The sequence below is a fragment of the Lepidochelys kempii genome, chromosome 12 (assembly GCF_965140285.1).
Source record: "Lepidochelys kempii isolate rLepKem1 chromosome 12, rLepKem1.hap1, whole genome shotgun sequence".
NCBI lineage: Eukaryota > Metazoa > Chordata > Testudines > Cheloniidae > Lepidochelys > Lepidochelys kempii.
Genome location: NC_136391.1, coordinates 5,060,345 through 5,079,287, shown reverse-complemented (window position 1 = coordinate 5,079,287; position 18,943 = coordinate 5,060,345). Strand labels below are relative to the sequence as shown.

General features: G+C 43.2%; 1 protein-coding gene across 2 annotated transcripts in view; it reads left to right on the top strand.

Moving 5' to 3' along the window:
• RANBP10 (RAN binding protein 10) overlaps positions 1-18,943 on the top strand; it is a 162,796-nt gene that overhangs the window by 46,226 nt on the left and 97,627 nt on the right. Inside the window, exon 3 of one of the 2 annotated variants that reach the window (XM_073307234.2) lies at positions 973-1,025. The exons of the other annotated variant lie outside the window; for it this stretch is intronic. Within the exon in view, the coding sequence (XP_073163335.1) occupies positions 973-1,025 (53 nt within the window). The remainder of the gene's footprint in view (positions 1-972; positions 1,026-18,943) is intronic. 2 annotated transcript variants of the gene reach the window in all.

Here is an 18,943-nt window from a genome sequence, read left to right as displayed (position 1 = left end):
GATTTAGATTTAGCAGTTTATTTCTCCCTTCCTCTTCAAATTCCAGTTGTGTGGTGAAGATGTAACTACTCTTGTTCAAGGCAGTCTATTAAGTGGTGCATGCTAGATAAAGGTGGAAAGACTTAAGTGATAAATGCTCCGTTTCCAGCTTTATCTATGTGTGATATTTGGTATCTCTAACCTACATGGGGTAGGAGAATAGCTGAGGCATAAGGTCTTATCTATATTAGGAAACTTGTACTAATGCAATCAAACAGATTTAAAATTGATCTAATTGAACTGGTGCATACCTTCAAGGTACCCTCATTTGAACTGAGTAAAACTTCCCTTAACTCAGTTCAGCTTAACTTGGTAAGTTTCCAGAGTAAACGAGGTTTAAACTGATTTGAGTGAGTCTACATTAGTAGTTTGCACTGGTATAACTAGAGGCAGTCATGCAACTTTTCTAATATAGACCAGACCGAAGACTTCCGGAGGACACTGTTAGCTCTGCTCCCCATTGTGGGGGGATTGGAGCAGGCAGCCCCAGAAGCGGAGCCCCTTACAGGAATCCCTTTTGACTGTGTTGTGGATTTACATTGGGTAAGGATCAGGAGCCAATGTGTTGAGTTGCTTAGAATTATCTGATGCTTAAATCTTGTTCGCGCTCTTGTCAGCTGCTTGTAAGTCATCACCTTATCTTGATGCAGGAAAACCAAGGGGCTAGCTGCTCTGATTACTGTGCGGTTCTAGTTTTCATACCAATTAGGAGCTGCAGGAATGTAGCTGCAGTTGGAGAGTAGAGAGGCATCAGTTCCCATGGCTGATTAAGGCATTTTCTCTTTGATTCCAGAAACAAATAAAAGTACTGAGGGAAGTCTCCAGTGAAACACTGCGGTCTAATTTAAAATGGTTTCCTGTATTTCTGGAGGGGAGAATCTCATGTGACTTGACCATTCTGCGTTTAACTAACAGAATTTTGTTTGTTTGAAGGTACATGGGAATAGGACTCTCAGCCCAAGGAGTCAACATGAACAGACTTCCCGGTGAGTCATGTTAAGAATTGTTTGTATGCAGTGTATTAATCTTTGCGGTGAAATCATATGATTCTCAGAAAAACATGGTCTGTTTCCTCTTCATGAGGGTGGAAGCAAGGATGCTGTTTGGAGAACGGTACATCTGAGTTATGGATGTGTTTGTATTTTTTAGGGCTTGTCTTTCCAGTCCATGACTGTAAAGCTCTTACTTATTGGTGTGGAACTCCTGGCTGTATGTGGGATTCCGGTCTTAAAATGAGTTGGCACTGAATGTGCACATCAAGTTTGAACTCTTTTCTGCTGTTGTAAGGCTACTCCATGGAAAGCTTGTGTATTATTACACCACCACCACTCCCCCCCCCTCCCCCGAGCTTGGGAGCCTTTGCTACTGAGCTGCTGCAAATTATTATATCGCCTCCTTACTCTTCAGCATTACTTTTTAATGTAAGATCGTTGAGTTAGTGAGAGTTTTCTTTCTTTAAAAGATGTCAAAGTAACACGATATTGTAAATGATTCTTAATAAACAGGAAAGCATTCACTTTTAGACCTTGGGTCCTGGTGACCCAGTTCTTTCAGCTGACTGACATTAGAATATTTCTGTCTTTCTGTGGGTGAGGGAGAAGGGAGGTAGAAGAATAGAAGGGAAGAGAATAGGTGATCAGAAGTGGAGGGAGAAGGATTTTTTTTTAATTTTGTTTGTTTACATTAGTGGGACAAATGGATTAGGATACATCCGATTAGGATACACCAGTTGGTTGATCTGGTGGTCTATAGTTGAAGCAAACGTAGAAAAGGAGAGGCAAGTGATGCAGGTAAATTCCAGATTATTTGAATAGTTCAGGCGGGCAGTGGCTCTCAGCCTTTCCAGACGACTGTACCCCTTTCAGTAGTCTGATTTGTTTTGCATACCCCCAAGTTCCACCTCAAGTAAAAACTACTTGCTCACAAAACCAGACCTAAAAATGCAGAAGTGTCACAGCACACTGTTAGTGAAAAATTGCTGACTTTCTCATTTTTACCATATAATTATAAAATAAATAAATTGGAATATAAATATTGTACTTACATTTCAGTGTATAGTATACAGAGCAGTATAAACAAGTCATTGTATGAAATTTTAGTTTGTACTGACTTCACTAGTGCTTTTTATGTAGCCTGTTGTAAAATGAGGCAAATATCTAGATGAGTTGATGTACCGCTGGAAGATCTCTCTGTACCCCCAGGGGTACGTGTATCCCATAATGAGAACAGGGGACAAAACTCTGACAGATTTCTGAAAAGTGCAATTCTAATTTCAGTGGATGCTTCCACATTTCAGATGATCTGAGTTGTGGACAGCTGCATTTGCCTGGACACTTACTGTCTATGAGGCTGTCCTCTTTTATGTTACTTGTTTGAGGTATTTTTCTAGTTTGGTAGGATCTTTATAGCCAATTTTCTCCCAGAGAAGGAAGTGGGAAATAAAGCAATATAAAATTAAGTCCCAGTATAACAGCCAAAAAGCCCTTCAAGGGAAGGAAATTTTAATTTGTTCAAAGTCTAGGGAGAAAAGTCTCTTGCAGTAACTGGAATGCACAGACTGAAACAAATGTATCCAAAGCATTCAAGAGAAGTCAGAATGATCAGCACTGGTACAATAAACCTTAACAAACTGTCTCATTCCCAGGTGGATAATGCCTGTGAATTGATTGCTTATGAAGGACTTTTCCCATCTTCTAGGAGAGCTACTGTGGGAAATTAATGAAAATCTCCTGCAGCAGGGGGGTGGGACATGTAAGGACTCTGTCCTGACCCTCGATTCCTCTTCCTGCTGTCACAAGATCGTACTGATCTATAGCATAGCGGTCAGTCAGCTCTCAACCAAACCCTCTGACTCTGAACTAGAAAGAGAGATGGCTGGATGGGGTGCACATCTGAGGCCTTTGGATGGGAAATCTGTATGAAGCCAGAGGTTGCTAAGGTGTGAAAGATATAGGCTGGGGGCAGAATAGAGTTGGGCAGAATCTGGGTGGCGCATTGTGCAAGGCATTGGGAAGAAGGAACAATCAGCAGTTGTGAAGAGGGACAGAGGAGGAAAAGTTGACTATATTTCTCCAGCATTCTCAGGGTTAAGAGTGAAGTCAAAAGCAATTTTTGTCTAATCTCAAGCCTAATATTTGCTTTGAGCATCATATTTGTCTTAAAAGTATCACAGGCCACTAGAACATATAACCGTTTATATGTTTTACAGCTCTATAAGTTAAGTTAGAAAAGCAGCTACTGAGGCTTGCCCTGCGGACCAGCACTGCTGTGATCTGTATGTGGCAGCACTGGCAGTCACCTGGGCCTTGGAGTGGTGCGTGCGTACATGTGTGTGCCTTCCAATGGCTCCTTTCAGCTAAGCAAAGAGTGGGGCTACAGAGGTCTGAACCCTTCCTACACCACATGGTCATTACGATGAGCAAAAGTTCAGAGTCACACATTGCCAAAAGAAGCAGCGACTGGGTTTCTCTAGTAGCAATTCTTCTCCCAGGTCTGTCAAATCATACCTGTGTATTGGAAGGACCAGGGGTTTGAGGCATTGTAATGGTTCCTTTTTGGATTATATGTGGGACCCATGTAGTCTGTGGTTCTGGAATTTCCTGTAGATTCCCACCCCTTTTTCTGCAGAACCGTTTCAGGCTTCCAATGAATTGTTTTTCTCGCCTGTTTGGTTGCGAAGAGAACCTAACAAACATGAACCAAGTGCAAAATGATGCAGTAACATCTGCCAACTTGCTGAAACAAGGCTCTGTGTTATGAACTGGCCCATTCTTTCAGAGGATTGATGCTGAACCCTAATGATGATTGAAAAGTCAACAATTAACTCTTTCACTTTTGATATCTTCAGCAGAATCATCAAACTAATGTGTTTATCCCACAATCCCAAACTGCTTCCCATGGCTTCCAAGGTGCAAAAAGGCCCAAGCACCCCCTTACCTTAATGCCAAAACCTCCAGGTTCTCCTTGTTCATTTCTACAAGGCAATTGTATGTTCAATACAAAATTCTGCAGTGCACTTACAATTAAAAATGATGTGGCCTTGTAAAATTAAAATGTAATATCTTAATAGTCCAAGGATAACCTGGACAAGGGTAATCTGCTGGAATTCACTTTCGTGTTTAATTGAATACAAACTTCTTTTAACTTCTGCAACTGCTGCAGAATTTTTAATTTGCTGCATGGGCGTGCTGCACAATCCACGTGCCATGCTGAAAAATTTAGGTCAAGCTTACCGTACAGTAAACTGGCTCTAAACCAGTTCATTCGTTGCAGTTTAGGATGGTGTTGTGGTAGAAGGGTTGCTCTTAAAGCTCCGAGGTCACCGTGCTTCCTTGTTTGAACTTTCGTGTGTTCCCTTCTCTGAAAGACCCTTCTCTCCTTTGAACTTGGGGCCAGTCAGAAGTTGGAGGTGAAATCTCAACAGTGAATGAGTGATGATAATTAAGGCTACATTTATGTCATGGAGGTCATAGAATCCGTGTTTTCCAGAGACCGCTGTGACATTCTCTGCTTCAGCCCCAGGCACTGCGGGACTCGAGCTGGCAGCCAACGGGGTCCTAGCACAGTTCCAGCAACAGCAGCGATGGGGGCCCCCTGCAGGTTTCCAGCAACAGGTGACAGATTCCTGAGGGAGCTGTCCTCAGAGTTCCGGGAATGGGCAACAACCTCGCACAGGGGGAAGGAGGATGCCTCAGGCGAGTGGCTGGGGATGTCCTGTTTTCTCTTTCCGTGAAATATGGTCACCCTGCAGCTCCCAGCCCCCCTGGGCAGAGGGGAAACCCCACTGCTCCCAGCCACCACGGTGGCAGGGGAAATCATTTTGCCGCAACAGCAAAAGACACAGACAGGTCGTGGCTTCTGTGAATTTTTTTTATTGCGTGTGACCTGTCTGCCTGTCTGTGACTTTTACTAAAAATAACTGACAAAATCTTAGCCTTAATGATAGTTAGCTGGGGATATGCCATTAAGGGCCTTGTAAGTGAAGACAATTAGTATGGTTTTTTTCTGCTAGAGATGAGTGAGGACAATATTGTATTTGTCAATGCCAAAGAAAGGGATGTTGCGGTAATTGGGGATGTGAGATGAGAGCCTGGATGAGAGTTTTAGCTCTGTGGCTGTAGAGGAAAGGCCATCTCTTAGAAATGTTAATAGAAAGAATCTGCAAGATTTAGACAGTCTGGATGAGAGGACCTAGAGAGAGGTCTGAGTCAAAAATGACACCCAGGTGATGGTCCTTAATGACAGGCAGGATGGTGGCAATGTCTGCAGTGATGGAGGAAAGAGGCAGTGAGAAGAGTAGGAGCTCTGTTTGGTCCTGTTGAGCTTGAGCTGGTGGCTAGAATTCCATAAGGAGATGTCAGATGGAGAGGCCAGGAGATGGATCTGGAGTAGAAGTAGATCTATGACTCATACGCATAGAGAGGGTGGTTGAATTTATGTTTGTGGATGAGATCACCCGGGCATAAGGTGTAGAGGGAGAAGAGAAGGGGACCAAGGACAGAGCCCTGTGGAACCCCATTAGAAAATTGGATGAGATGAGGAGGATCTGTGAAAGATATGCTGAAGGCGCAATTAGAGAGGTCGGAGGACCAGGGATATGGCTACATAGCAGTTGGGAGTGTGCTTCCCAGTCTGGGTAGGCAGATGCACTTGCTCTGCTCAAGCTGCTGTGCTAAAAATAGCATGGCTCTGGCAGCCCAGGCTAGCCACCTGTGTATGTACCCAGGAGGCTGAAGGGGAGGAGGGGTTTGTACTCGGGTGGCTAGTCTGAGCTGCTGCCTGGGCCACTGCGGCCTCATGGCTATTTTTAACATGCTAGCTTGAGCAGAGCTTGCACGTGTCTGTTTGCCCATGTTGGGAAACACGTTCCCAGCTGATTTGTAGACATACCCCAGAAGAAGACAGAGTCATGGAGGCTGAGAGGGGACAAACTTTCAAAACAAGAGCATGGTCAAAGGTGTCAAAGGTGGCTGTCCGGTCAAGTAGGATGAAGGTGGAGTAGTGGTTCTGAGCTTTGGCTAGGAAGAAGCCATTAGACTTTGAGAGCAGTTTCAGTGGAGTGCCGGGGTGGATGCTGGATTGGAGAGGGTCTAGGGTGGAACTGGAGGAGAGGAACTCCAGACAGTGGTTTGTAGACAGCGCATTCCTCCACTGGATGGAGGGAGATATTTGGGGCAGGAGAGGCATCCCAAGGCTGGTCTAATTTCAAGTTAGAATTGCCTGGTTTCTCCTCTTAACAGCCAGTCTGAAGCCTTTGAGTGGACCTGCCTGTTCAGGTTTTAAGGTGGACTCTTTAACATTTGAAAAGTAGTTCTTTGTAGATAAATTGTTCACCTGTAAAGGGCCAGTTGGTAGCAGTCTGCACTGATCCCTGTGACAAAGGGCTCAAACACACACAGTGGACTATGCTGAGGGTTCCCTGCTGTGTATTTGTGTAGGCTGTCTTTGCAAGAGGATTCATTTGTATAGCTGGTGCCACAAGTACTCCTGTTCTTTTTGTATAGCTGGTGTTTTCAAAGCCCCATGCATGTAATATGTAGAGTTAATTTCCTGGGAATTTTTAATTAGTTCTTGGTCTTTATCTGTTTTAATTGTATAGCGTGCTCCTTTCCATGCATCTCAGTCCAACTGGTCTGCCCAGTCGGTTGTAGGAGAAATGTAGTTTTGAAGGAAAAGGGAATAAACGGCTGGAACTGCAAAAGAAACTATCCACATCAACTTGCCATATTAAACTGAAACGATCAATGCCATTCATTATAGTTCTCCACAACTCCTTGGCACAATATTAATTAAGCTTTTGCTATTCACTCATAAGGGCTTTCAGTGTATGTGACTCCTCCGTGTTAAAGGATGTCAATGATGAAATTGTCTTTTGAACCACTACATTTCAGTGATTCCTGTCTTTCATGCAGTTGCTCTTGTTCCTGACAGCAAGAGTTATCTGTTCAGGTTAACTGAGCTTCACACTGACTGATCACCTTGTTCATAAGTGCTCAGAAATGTGTATTGTAGCATAATGTAAGTACTTCCATGAATTTCTAGGAGACTCCTGCTTCTCCTAATGAAGTGTGTAAAAGCCATATCCTCCAGTCAATATTCAGACAGAATTCCATATACCCCAGTGATGGTTTTGAATAAGAACTGCCAGATTTGACCCTAAATCTGGAATAGGCCGAGGCAGTAGAATTTCTTTCTTTTGCTGGGGTAATTGCACTGCAACAAGATTCTTTCCCTTAGATCAATTTTTAATAAGCAAGTTTATTTTCTCTTCACCTGACAGCCACCTATCGGGGCAAGCTGTGACAGGGAATCACATCTAAATACCACAACCAGCTTTACTTGCTGGCCAGACATGTCCTCTTTATTTCAGTGAAATCCAGTCTCTTAAGTCATATTAACTGCTCCTTGGATTAGGGTATGCCAGCCAGGCTTAATGTCGTAATACCTGCAGTACGTTGGGCAGGGGTTCTGTGTGGCAGTGGAACCTTAGCTTCCCAGTACATGATTTGAGGCCTTATGTACATGGAGAAATTGCCCCGGTGTAAGTTGTGACGTTAAGCTAGCGCAAACCCACGTGGGTGCTTTCGTTTTGGTTTCGCTTAAATCAATTGAGAACAGATTTAAGTTAAAAACCAAATAAGCCCCTCAAACCAAAATAAGAGTGCTGTCTACATGGGTTTGCACTGTTTTAATTAAATCAGTTTTAAAATCTAATTTAAATTTAAGTGGTGCAACTTTTGCATGTAGACTAGACTTTAGGTTTGAGCTATACAGATTTTGAACTAGTATAGCTAATTCAGTTCAGGATGATCTTTTTTTAACCAAAACAGTTGATTCTGGTACAAGCCCCCTGTGTGACTGCAGTTACGCTGGTATAAAGGCGCCTTATACTGGTATAGCTTAGGGTATGTCTACACATACAGAGTTTTTACACTGTAAGTTTCACTGGTGATATGGAACCGGTGAAAGTAAAGCGCTGGTTTGTGTACTCACTCAATTCCTCAGCCGGCAGAGAGTGTTTACACTACCAGCACTTCCATCGCTGATGAGAGCAGCGCTGTAGGGCAGCTATCCCACAGTGCAGCTCTCGCAATAGGTCTTGTGGGAAGTGGGGGGAGGGGGAGGGGGGGTTGGGAAACATTCTGGGTTCCTGCTCAGTTCCCCGTGCTGCCCTGCTTCATGTCTCAGGAGCCCCATTACCTTCTGGTTTCTTCTGTGGCTTTTTTTTAAAAACCTCCTGGTGTCTGGCTGCTTTCCCCGCCACAGCTACAAACAAAGGGAAAGGGAGCTTCAAACTTCCCGGGGCTTACAGGGGGAGGGGCGGACAATCCATGTGTCAGAGCAGCAGAGATGCTGGCCAGAGTGGTCACTTTTGGAACTGTGGGATATCCTCCAGAGGGTGTTTACACTGGTGGAACGTGTCTTCACTTTCACAGCAGCGCAAAAAGAACAGCGGTAAGAGCTGTACACCTCTCGTGAAGGTGGTTTTCTTTCTGCGGTGAAACTTCTGAGTTTCATCGCAAAAAGTCATTAACAATTGTAGATAGTTCTGCGGTTTTAGCACAAGAAAAGGACTTTCTGTGATTTAAATGGTAAGTGAAGACATACCCTTATTCCCCCTTCCCACACAGGAATAGCTGTATTGTGTATAAACACCTTTATAATGTTATAACTGTGTCCACGCTGAGGGGTGTACCTCTTTTTACCTGTACTTGTATACGTAAAGCAGTACAGCCTTTTCTACAGGCAAGGCCTTAGTTTTCCATTTCCTTCTGTAGTTTCTTCCCCTACGACACTTAGTTTTTTAAAACCCTCTAGGTTCTGCTGAAAAGCAGTTTCATGTATGAGAGAGAATACATATAAACTGCTTTCATTCCTTTAACAGTGGGCCCCGTGAAATTTCATTCTTTAGAATATGTCTAGGGAATACTGTATTGATTTCTGAACAGATTTCTCTGTATCTCTTTGAATTTTATTTTATTTTATCCCTCTGGCTGCTATGTCATTATACTTCAAATCAGTTTCCAGCTACATGGGAAGCTTTCATCCAAACTGAAGACTTTTTAAAAAGTTTTTATTGAAAAAGTTGTTCTATTAGGATCTTATCAAATATGCAAATATCTTGTTAGCTTTTTAGATAATTGTTTTCAGTGAAGATGCTTTTCAGGGTGTTTAAATTGTAACTAGTGATATTTTGCACTTACTTAGACTTTCATCTGAGGATACAAAATAACTTCACAAACACTAAGCATCACAACTGCCTGTGAAGTAGTAATTATCTGTTTTATGGATGTGTAAACTGAGTTTATGAATGTTTAGTGACTTGATTAAGATGACATCAGTAAGTTGCTGTAAAACTTTTGTTATCCCTAGCTCATTACCCAGACTAATGACATATTTAAATACTTTCCTCAGACGAGATACACTGGCTGTCTGGGGGGAGGGAGGTAGAACCCAGTCTTCAAGGTCATTTACCTAGTACAGAACAGCTTTTTCTTTCTGGGGTTGAGAGTTAACTAGCCCCACTCCTGATTGCAAATGGAACTAGAACCCACAGACTGCATGGAAACTTCTGTCTGACGAGCTTTAGGCACAGAATGTGGCCGTCTGCTGTTTGAATGTCTTTGTACTGTTTATATACAGTGGTGTTGTAGCTGTGTCAGTCCCAGGATATTCGAGAGACAAGGTGGGTGAGGTGAGGTAATATTTGTACTGTTACATTAATTCTGGAATCTGCTTGCTGAATGACTGCGGGTCCTCTTTCTGAGGGTGATAAGTGCAGTGAGGAGTTAGTGAATGTTCAAGACCTTCGGTTAGCATTTAACTGCTGGGTTTGAGCCCGTGAACCTGTTTATGAAGTCACATGCAGATCAGCCTTTCAGGAGAGCTCTGTGGGCATTATTAGAGTGAGCGCATGTGATCTATGCTATACGCATTGCTTAGCAATGCATTAGAGCTTTGTTTACTGTTTAACCTTTTCAGGGTTGATAAGAAATGTATCTGAGAGACAAAGTGGGTGAGGTAATATTTTTTTTTATTGGACTACTGTTGTGGAGAGAGACAAGCTTTCAAGCTTACACAGATCTCGAAAGCTCATCTCTCTCACCAACAGTTGGTCCAATAAAAGATATTACCTCACCCACCTTGTCTCTCCAATATCCTAGGACAGGGGAGGACAAACTACAGCCAGTTTGTGAAAGAGTAAAGAACACTTCCTTATTCACTTTCTCCTCTCCATTCATGATGTGTTAGACCTCTGTCCTATCCCCCCTTCATCGTCTCTTTTCCAACCTGAACAGTCCCAGTCATTTTAATCTCTCCTCGTATGGAAGCTGTTCCACACCCATAATCATTTTTGTTGCTATTCTCTGTCCCTTTTCTATTTCTAATAATCTTTTTGGTGATGGGATGACTAGAACTGCACAAAATGTTCAAGGTGTCTGTGTTCCCTGAGTTGATGTAGTGATTTTGATACTTACTGTCTTATTGTCTATCCCTTTCTTAAGAGTTCCCAACTTTCTGTTCACTTTTTTGACTGCCGCTGCACATTGCGTGGATGTTTTCAGAGAACTGTCTCTTCTGGTAACAGCTAATTTAGATCCCATCATTTTGTACATTGGGATTGTTTTTTTCCAATGCGCATTACTTTGTTTATCAACATTGAATTTCATCTGCCGTTTTGTTGCCCAGTCTCCCAGTTTTGTGAGCTCCCTTTGTAACTCTTTGCAGTCTGCTTTGGACTTAACTATCCTGAGTAATTTTATATCATCTACAGACTTTGCAACCTCACTGTTTACCTCTTTTTCTAGAACATTTATGAATATATTGACTAGGACTGGTCCCTGTACAGATCCCTGGTGGATACGACTATTTCTCCCTCTCTGTTCTGAAAAATGACCATTTATTCCTACCCTTTTGTCATAAATATAAAGGGAAGGGTAAACACCTTTAAAATCCCTCCTGGCCAGAGGAGAAACCCTTTCACCTGTAAAGGGTTAAGAAGCTAGGATAACCTCGCTGGCACCTGACCAAAATGACCAATGAGGAGACAAGATACTTTCAAAGCTGGAGTGGAGGAGAAACAAAGGCTCCGTGTGTGTGATGCATTTGCCAGGAACAGAAAGGAATGGAGTCTTAGAACTTAGTAAGTAATCTAGCTAGATATGCGTTAGATTCTGTTTGTTTAAATGGCTGAGAAAATAAGCTGTGCTGAATGGAATGCGTATTCCTGTTTTTGTGTATTTTGTAACTTAAGGTTTTGCCTAGAGGGATTCTCTATGTTTTGAATCTAATTACCCTCTAAGGTATTTACCATCCTGTCAAACTGTCCCCACAACAGACACTCAAATACTCACCAACACAGCCTCCTTAATGCAGCCCTTAGTGTACCTCCTCTCAGACAGATCCCAGGCAAACTCTCTCTGTTAGCTGCTCTGCTGTTCGCTGAAGCACTTAGAGGAGAGGAAAGTGATCAGGAACAGTCAGCATGGATTCACCAAGGGCAAGTCATGCCTGACTAATCTAATTGCCTTCTATGACGAGATAACTGGCTCTGTGGATGAGGGGAAAGCGGTGGACGTGGTGTTCCTTGACTTTAGCAAAGCTTTTGACATGGTCTCCCACAGTATTCTTGCCAGCAAGTTAAAGAAGTCTGGGCTGGATGAATGGACTATAAGGTGGATAGAAAGTTGGCTAGATTGTCGGGCTCAATGGGTAGTGATCAATGGCTCCATGTCTAGTTGGCAGCCGGTATCAAGTGGAGTGCCCCAGGGGTTGGTCCTGGGGCTGGTTTTGTTCAATATCTTCATTTAATGATCTGGAGGATGGTGTGGATTGCACCCTAAGCAAGTTTGCAGATGACACTAAACTAGGAGGAGAGGTAGATACGCTGGAGGATAGGGATAGGATACAGAGGGACCTAGACAAATTAGAGGATTGGGCCAAAAGAAATCTGATGAGGTTCAACAAGGACAAGTGCAGAGTCCTGCACTTAGGACGGAAGAATCCCATGCACTGCTACAGATTAGGGACCGAATGGCTCGGCAGCAGTTCTGCAGAAACGGACCCAGGGGTTACAGCGGACGAGAAGCTGGATATGAGTCAACAGTGTGCCCTTGTTGCCAAGAAGGCCAATGGCATTTTGGGATGTATACATAGGGGCATTGCCAGCAGATCGAGGGAGGTGATCGTTCCCCTCTATTCGACATTGGTGAGGCCTCATCTGGAGTACTGTGTCCAGTTTTGGGCCCCACACTACAAGAAGGATGTGGAAAAATTGGAAAGAGTCCAGCGGAGGGCAACAAAAATGATTAGGGGACTGGAACACAGGACTTATGAGGAGAGGCTGAGGAAACTGGGATTGTTTAGTCTGCGGAAGAGAAGAATGAGGGGGGATTTGATAGCTGCTTTCAACTACCTGAAAGGGGGTTCCAAAGAGGATGGTTCTAGACTGTTCTCAGTGGTAGCTGATGACAGAACAAGGAGTAATAGTCTCAAGTTGCAGTGGGGGAGATTTAGGTTGGATATTAGGAAAAACTTTTTCACTAGGAGGGTGGTGAAACACTGGAATGCGTTCCCTAGGGAGGTGGTGGAATCTTCTTCCTTAGAAGTTTTAAGGTCAGGCTTGACAAAGCCCTGGCTGGGATGATTTAGTTGGGGATTGGTCCTGCTTTGAGCAGGGGGTTGGACTAGATGACCTCCTGAGGTCCCTTCCAACCCTGATATTCTATCATTCTATCATTCTGTGATTTTACAGAGGTGATTCTTTTACCTTTTCTTTAATTAAAATTCTTCTTTTAAGAACCTGATTGCTTTTTCATTGTTCTTAAGATCCAAGGGTTTGGGTCTGTGTTCACCTATGCAAATTGGTGAGGATTTTTATCAAGCCTTCCATAGGAAAGAGGGTATAGGGTTTAGCGAGGATTTTGGGGGGAAAGACGTTTCCAAGTGGGCTCTTTCCCAGTTATATATCTGTTAGACGCTTGGTGGTGGCAGCAATAAAGTCCAAGGGAAAAAGGAAAATAGTTTGTACCTTGGGGAAGTTTTAACCTAAGCTGGTAAAAATAAGCTTAGGAGGTTTTCATGCAGGTCCCCACATCTGTACCCTAGAGTTCAGAGTGGGGAAGGAAGCTTGATACCTTTGTTTCCTGTCTTTTAACCAGTTACTAATCCATGAGAGGACCTTCCCTCTGATCCCATACTGCTGGGTTTGCTTAAAGGTCTTTGGGTGAGGCACCTTGTCAAAGGCTTTCTGAAAGTCCAAGTACTCTATATCCACTGGATCAAACTTGTCCACATGTTTGTTGGCCCCCACAAAGAATTCTAATATATTGGTGAGGCATGATTTCCCTTTACAAAAGCTGTGTTGACTGTTCCTCAACAAATCATGTTAATTTATGTGTCTGGTAATTCTGTTCTTTACTACAGTTTCGACCAATTTGCCTGGTACTGAAGTTAGATGTACCGGCATAGAATCATATAATATCAGGGTTGGAAGGGACCTCAGGAGGTCATCTAGTCCAACCCCCTGCTCAAAGCAGGACCAATCCCCAACTCCTCAGATCCCTCAAGGATTGAATTCACAACCCTGGGTTTAGCAGGCCAATGCTCAAACCACTGAGCTATCCCCCCCCCCCCCCCCCTGTAATTGTCAGGATGGCCACTGGAGCCTTTTAAAAAAAATTAGTGTCATAGTAGCTACCCTCCAGTCCAGTCACCTGGTGCATACCACAGTTAGTAGTTCTGCAATTTCATATTTGAGTTCTTTTAGAACTCTTGGGTGAATACCATCTAGTCCTGATGACTTATTCCTGTTTAATTTATCAGTTTGTTCCAAAATCTCTTCAATCTTGGACAGTTCCTCAGATTTGTCACCAAGAAAGGATGGCTGAGGTGTGGGAATCTCCCTCACATCATCTGCAGTGAAGACCAATGAATAGCATTCATTAGCTTCTGTGCAACAGCCTTGTCTTCCTTGAGTGCTCCTTTAGCACCTCGGGCATCCAGTGGTCCTGCTGAATGCTTGGCGTTCTTCCTGCTTCTGACATACTTAGAAAAATGTTGCTCTTAGTTTTTGTCTTTCTCTAGTTGCTCTTCAAATTCTTTTTTGGCCTGTCTAATTATACTTTGGCACTTGATTTGCCACAGTTTATGCTCCTTTCTATTTTGTAGCCTAGTGAGAGGCTTCCATTGAAGATGGGGTGTGCTGTGCAACACAGTTGGCAAACCTGGAAATAATTTGGGTTCCTTGAGCCACCCTGTCATCCCTGGGTGATTGTTAAAGCAGACCTTGCATGACCTTTGGTAGACATTTGCCTAGAGCTGACCAGAGCGTTCTCAGGTCTTACCTCTAAGTTTTGACAGCTATGCTGACTCATCTAATTTTTGTCTCCTTCTCTGTTCTACTGTAGAACACTTACATTAGCATCCATGATCATAACTAACACATGGGAGATACTTGGAAATTGTGGATCAGGATTTGAACCTGGATCTGCACATGGAAACTGACTGCCATTTTTGCATCCTGTACAGGAGATTCCTTGAGGTGGATAAGTGATACTATTTCAGAGTGGGATGTTAATACAGTCTACTGAAAAGCCTGTAACAGATCTGTATTGGTCAAACTGAGATGTAGGTGTTTCCCTGTCCTTTACTGGATTGTCTCAAATTCTATTAGGGGAGATGAGGTACAGGAGGTAATATCTTTTACTGGACAAAGTTTTGTTGATGAAAAACACAAGCTTTCGAGCTTACATAAAATCAGTTGAAACTTAAAGGTCAATGGGGACGTGTGTTGTAAAACAGTCCATGGTGCACGAACCTGCAAACACAAGAGCTGGGATGCACAGTGCTGAGTACCTGTGTCTATTTGAGGAAGGTACAAACTTTCGTCTCATGGTTTGATTACTCGTTACTGTTTCCCATCAACATGTTAAGCTGATTTTTATTTTGAAGCCTGTTATTCCTATGTCTAATTCTTTTATAGTAAATCTAAACCCTTTTAGTACTTCCTTCCTGTATCCTGTTAAAACACCAACCAGTATGCGTCTGTTTTCTGGGGAAACATTTTTAAAAAGTGAGTACTGTAATGTCCAGAAGGAAGTGAGAAGAGTAGTTGCCCAGTTCTGCACTCTTAATATTGAAGCCAAGCTGTAAGCTAGGCTGTGTTGCACAAATCCTTTTAGAACCATTTAGTGTTGGGGTACATCATGCAAAACTAGTTTTGTGAAGCTTGAAGTGCCAGTTTAACTTTTCTGCACAGGGACTTCATCTCCTCCTCTGCAGCTGGACTGTGCTTGGAATTATGAATGAATAGATGGGCTTTAATCCATCTGGAAGAGCTGTTTAAGGTTACATGCTGTAACTTTACCCCACTGAGAAGATTTGGAAATTACAGGCTACCTTAATAGGCTTTTAAAAAAAACCCAACCCTTTAAGATTACATAGAAAAATGATTCAGTTCTCTGGTCCCTATGTCTGCAGTAAGGAACTGCAGTCTTCCTGGCCACTCTGATGCTGCATTAACAAGTAAACAACAGTAGGATTCTTCTGTAGGCCGCCTTGTTTATTTACTCACCCTGTTTCTCTGCCAGCCTCCCTTATAGCACTAACTAGGACAACCAAACTAAGCCCAAATTAGACTGTTGGCAGCTTGCCAGGAACTAAAGGGTTGCATCTAATCTGCATAAAATGGAGGCGACTGGAATCATCCACATCATTAATATGGAAATTAGATTCACAGATTCCAAGGCCAGAAGGGACCATCGTGATCATCTAGTCTGATCTGTAGAACACAGGCCAGAGACCTTCCCCACAATGATTCCTAGAGCAGATACTTGAGAAAAACATCCAGTTTTGTTTTAAAAATTGTCAGTGATGGAGAATCCCCCACAGCCCTGGGTAAATTGTTCCAATGCTTAATTACTCTCACCGTTTAAAATTTCTGCCTTATTTCCAGTCTGAATTTACCTAGCTTCAACTTCCAGCGATTGGATCGTGTTAGACCTTCCTCTGCTAGATTGTAGTACCCATTATTAAATATTCCCCATGATATGGTCCATGGAGACAACAGGTTGCCACATGCAATGCTCAGTCTTTAGCCAAGTGTCCTTACTACTCCCATAGAGAGAGAATTTTCATAGCATTTCATCAGCAGACCCCTGCAGCTCTGTGAAAGTAGCAATGGGCTTCATTGTTGGTGTTTGTGGGTGATGTTTGGTAACTGGCTCCTGCTGAAGATCTTGACCTCCTTCCTCAGATGCATTTATGTCACATCCCATACCTTATTCTTGGTATCACAATACCCCTTTCGCAACTTGTGAGTGTATGCCAACAGTGTCCTAGGCACTTCAGACATAGGAAAGTGCTCCTTGCACCAAAGAGCTTAAAATCTAAATAAGGCAGCATAGGAAGAGAAATACTGATGTAAAACTAAATACCACCAATTAAACCTTTTGGAAACCCCAAGCACTGATAAACAAACCCTAGATTGGCATGGCTCTGACTGTGTAGGTCAGGGGTTCTCAAACTGGGGTTGCAAAGGTATTACGTCGGGGTCATGAGTACATGCATAAAACAGAGAGCAACTGCTATAAAATATGTAATTTAAATCTAGTGTGTTTGAAAATTACACACACATTTCTCTCACAATGTAGTGTATTTACTTCGAAAAGTATTGTAAACTTATAAAGCAGTGATTGTTGTTCCTAAACAAAATATATGTTTGTATTATCACCACTTTAAGGAAATTGGACTCTGGGGATTGTAGTCTATTGTGCACACAGGTTTGTTGTCTTGAGACTAAAAAGGTGAAAGTGGTCACTGGCACACTGTGGGAGGAAAGGTCTCCCTTCCCCCTCATCCCAGTCAGCCTCATCAGAGGTGTCCTAGGTGTCCCATTTTGGCCTTGCTTAGCAGGACCTCTGTTTTTGGTATTCACCTCTTGCTAGAAAGTTCTGCTAATGTGATTTGGTTTAAAGAGTCCTTCATTTTCTGACAGACCTGCATGGTCTCTAAACATCTGGAAGAGTGACGATCCTGTTCACAAAGGGCCTTGTCCACAGTGAGCATCAAAATGTCTCTTGTTTTCTCCCCCCACTTTGTACAAGGTCCCAGGGGATTCCCCCCCCTTCCAAAATGTGGCTTTTCCTGTATATTAAAAAAAATAAAACCTGCCCCTCTCCCAATCAGCCCTACAATAACAAAGCAATATGTTCAAGTTTAAATAAAAATATTCATCAAGGAAAAAAGATTTTTGTTTCATACTCCTGGACTGTAGGTTATAGAACAGCACGGGAAGGAGTCCTTGTAAAAATGAACGGACACCTATTTAATGGCTTGTTCCAGTGTTGCATAGACTTCTGCTGATGCTGCAATGAAACGGTGCATGTTACTGCAGAACTGCATCCCACCTCTCTCTGCTCTCTCCCCTTCCATTCCTTTAATACGGTCCAGGTGCTTCTTTGAGCGACTGCTCAGACTGTATGGGTGGGGTGGAAAAGAGAGCTATTGATAAAGCAGCTGCTGTCCCATGACATCTGCACCAGAGAACGGGCTCGTTGCCTGAGTATCAATTTTTTTTCCTTTCTTTACAGTTTTGCTAGTGCATTAATAGCCACTTTGACGGACGTGCCTCTTCTCTCCCTGATGAACGACATCCTTCCAGGGGATGCAGTAGGGAATGGGAGGCAGAGAAACTCATTTAGAATCTGCTTGCGTGCTTCACACTCACCACTGCTAATTGCTTCCTTACAGACAGCTCACTGTATACTTTCAGCATTCACGCTACAGAACTCATCTACCCAGGAAGGAAATGTCAAATTTCAGGCCTGAGGTGCTTTGAATAATAATACAGTGGCAGTCTGCACTTACTGTCCAGCCATGACATCAGCAGGAGGAACCTCAGCTCAGGAGCCAAGCAGCCCAGGTTTGGGGTAGTAAAGATGTCAGTTCAATAGTGCACTGGCTGGCCCTGCCGTCTGTTGCAGAAATACCTGTCTGCATTGCCCCTGAGAACTACGGCTCTTGCTTTTGTGTAAATGCTGGCAGAGCTGCAAACAAGTGCTGGCTATCCTACAAACCAGTAGATTCCCAGTTTTCCCTCAGATTATTTTTCCTGAAATAAAATCTCCTTAGTAAATAGGTGTTGCTTTGGCTTGTTCAATGGTTGTTCTCATGGTACTTGCAGTATTTCGCGCTCTGGCTGTTTGGATGGTCTGGTGCCTGGATTGTCCAAGTGACTATCTTTGGAAGTTACCTGCTGCAGAGTGATTTTGGGCACCCCTCTGAGCTGTCCTGAAGCTGCAGCATGTGTGGCGTACCATCAGCAATGACGGGTAACCTAGCCGATGACTAGAGGCTGCTCGAAGACTGCAGTATAGTATGCTGCTGAACACAGCAGTCCAGCCAGACCTTGCCTGCTGTTTTTAAAAGGAATTGCGAGCAGCCAGTGAAATATTCTAGAGCTAGTCAACTCACCTGACTGAAATACAAGTTTGTATTTAAGTAGGAAAAGTTAAATAAAAAATTGAACTGTTTTTTGCTCTTGCACTTACTAAGCCTCTTGCTGAGTTATCTCTGACAACTCTGATGACCATGTGGAAATGACTGAGACCTGTGTAATGGGCCATACACAGCAACCGTTGCATGAGGGATTGTGACTTCTCAGCAGGAACGGTGGGCAAAAGTCACATTTGCAAGCCCACTGTTCTGTAAAATGATACACAAATGATGACTGTTCAGTATGTCTTATTAAATTTGCTCGAAACTTTCGACAGTACTTTGAGATCGTAGTATTATGTCAGTGCTTGGAGACCTCCCGTCAGTGTCAGTCCTGCAACCTGACCTGAACCCGATGGGACCCAGCTACAAGTGTCAGGTCTGGGTCAGGTGGGAAAACATCTGGACC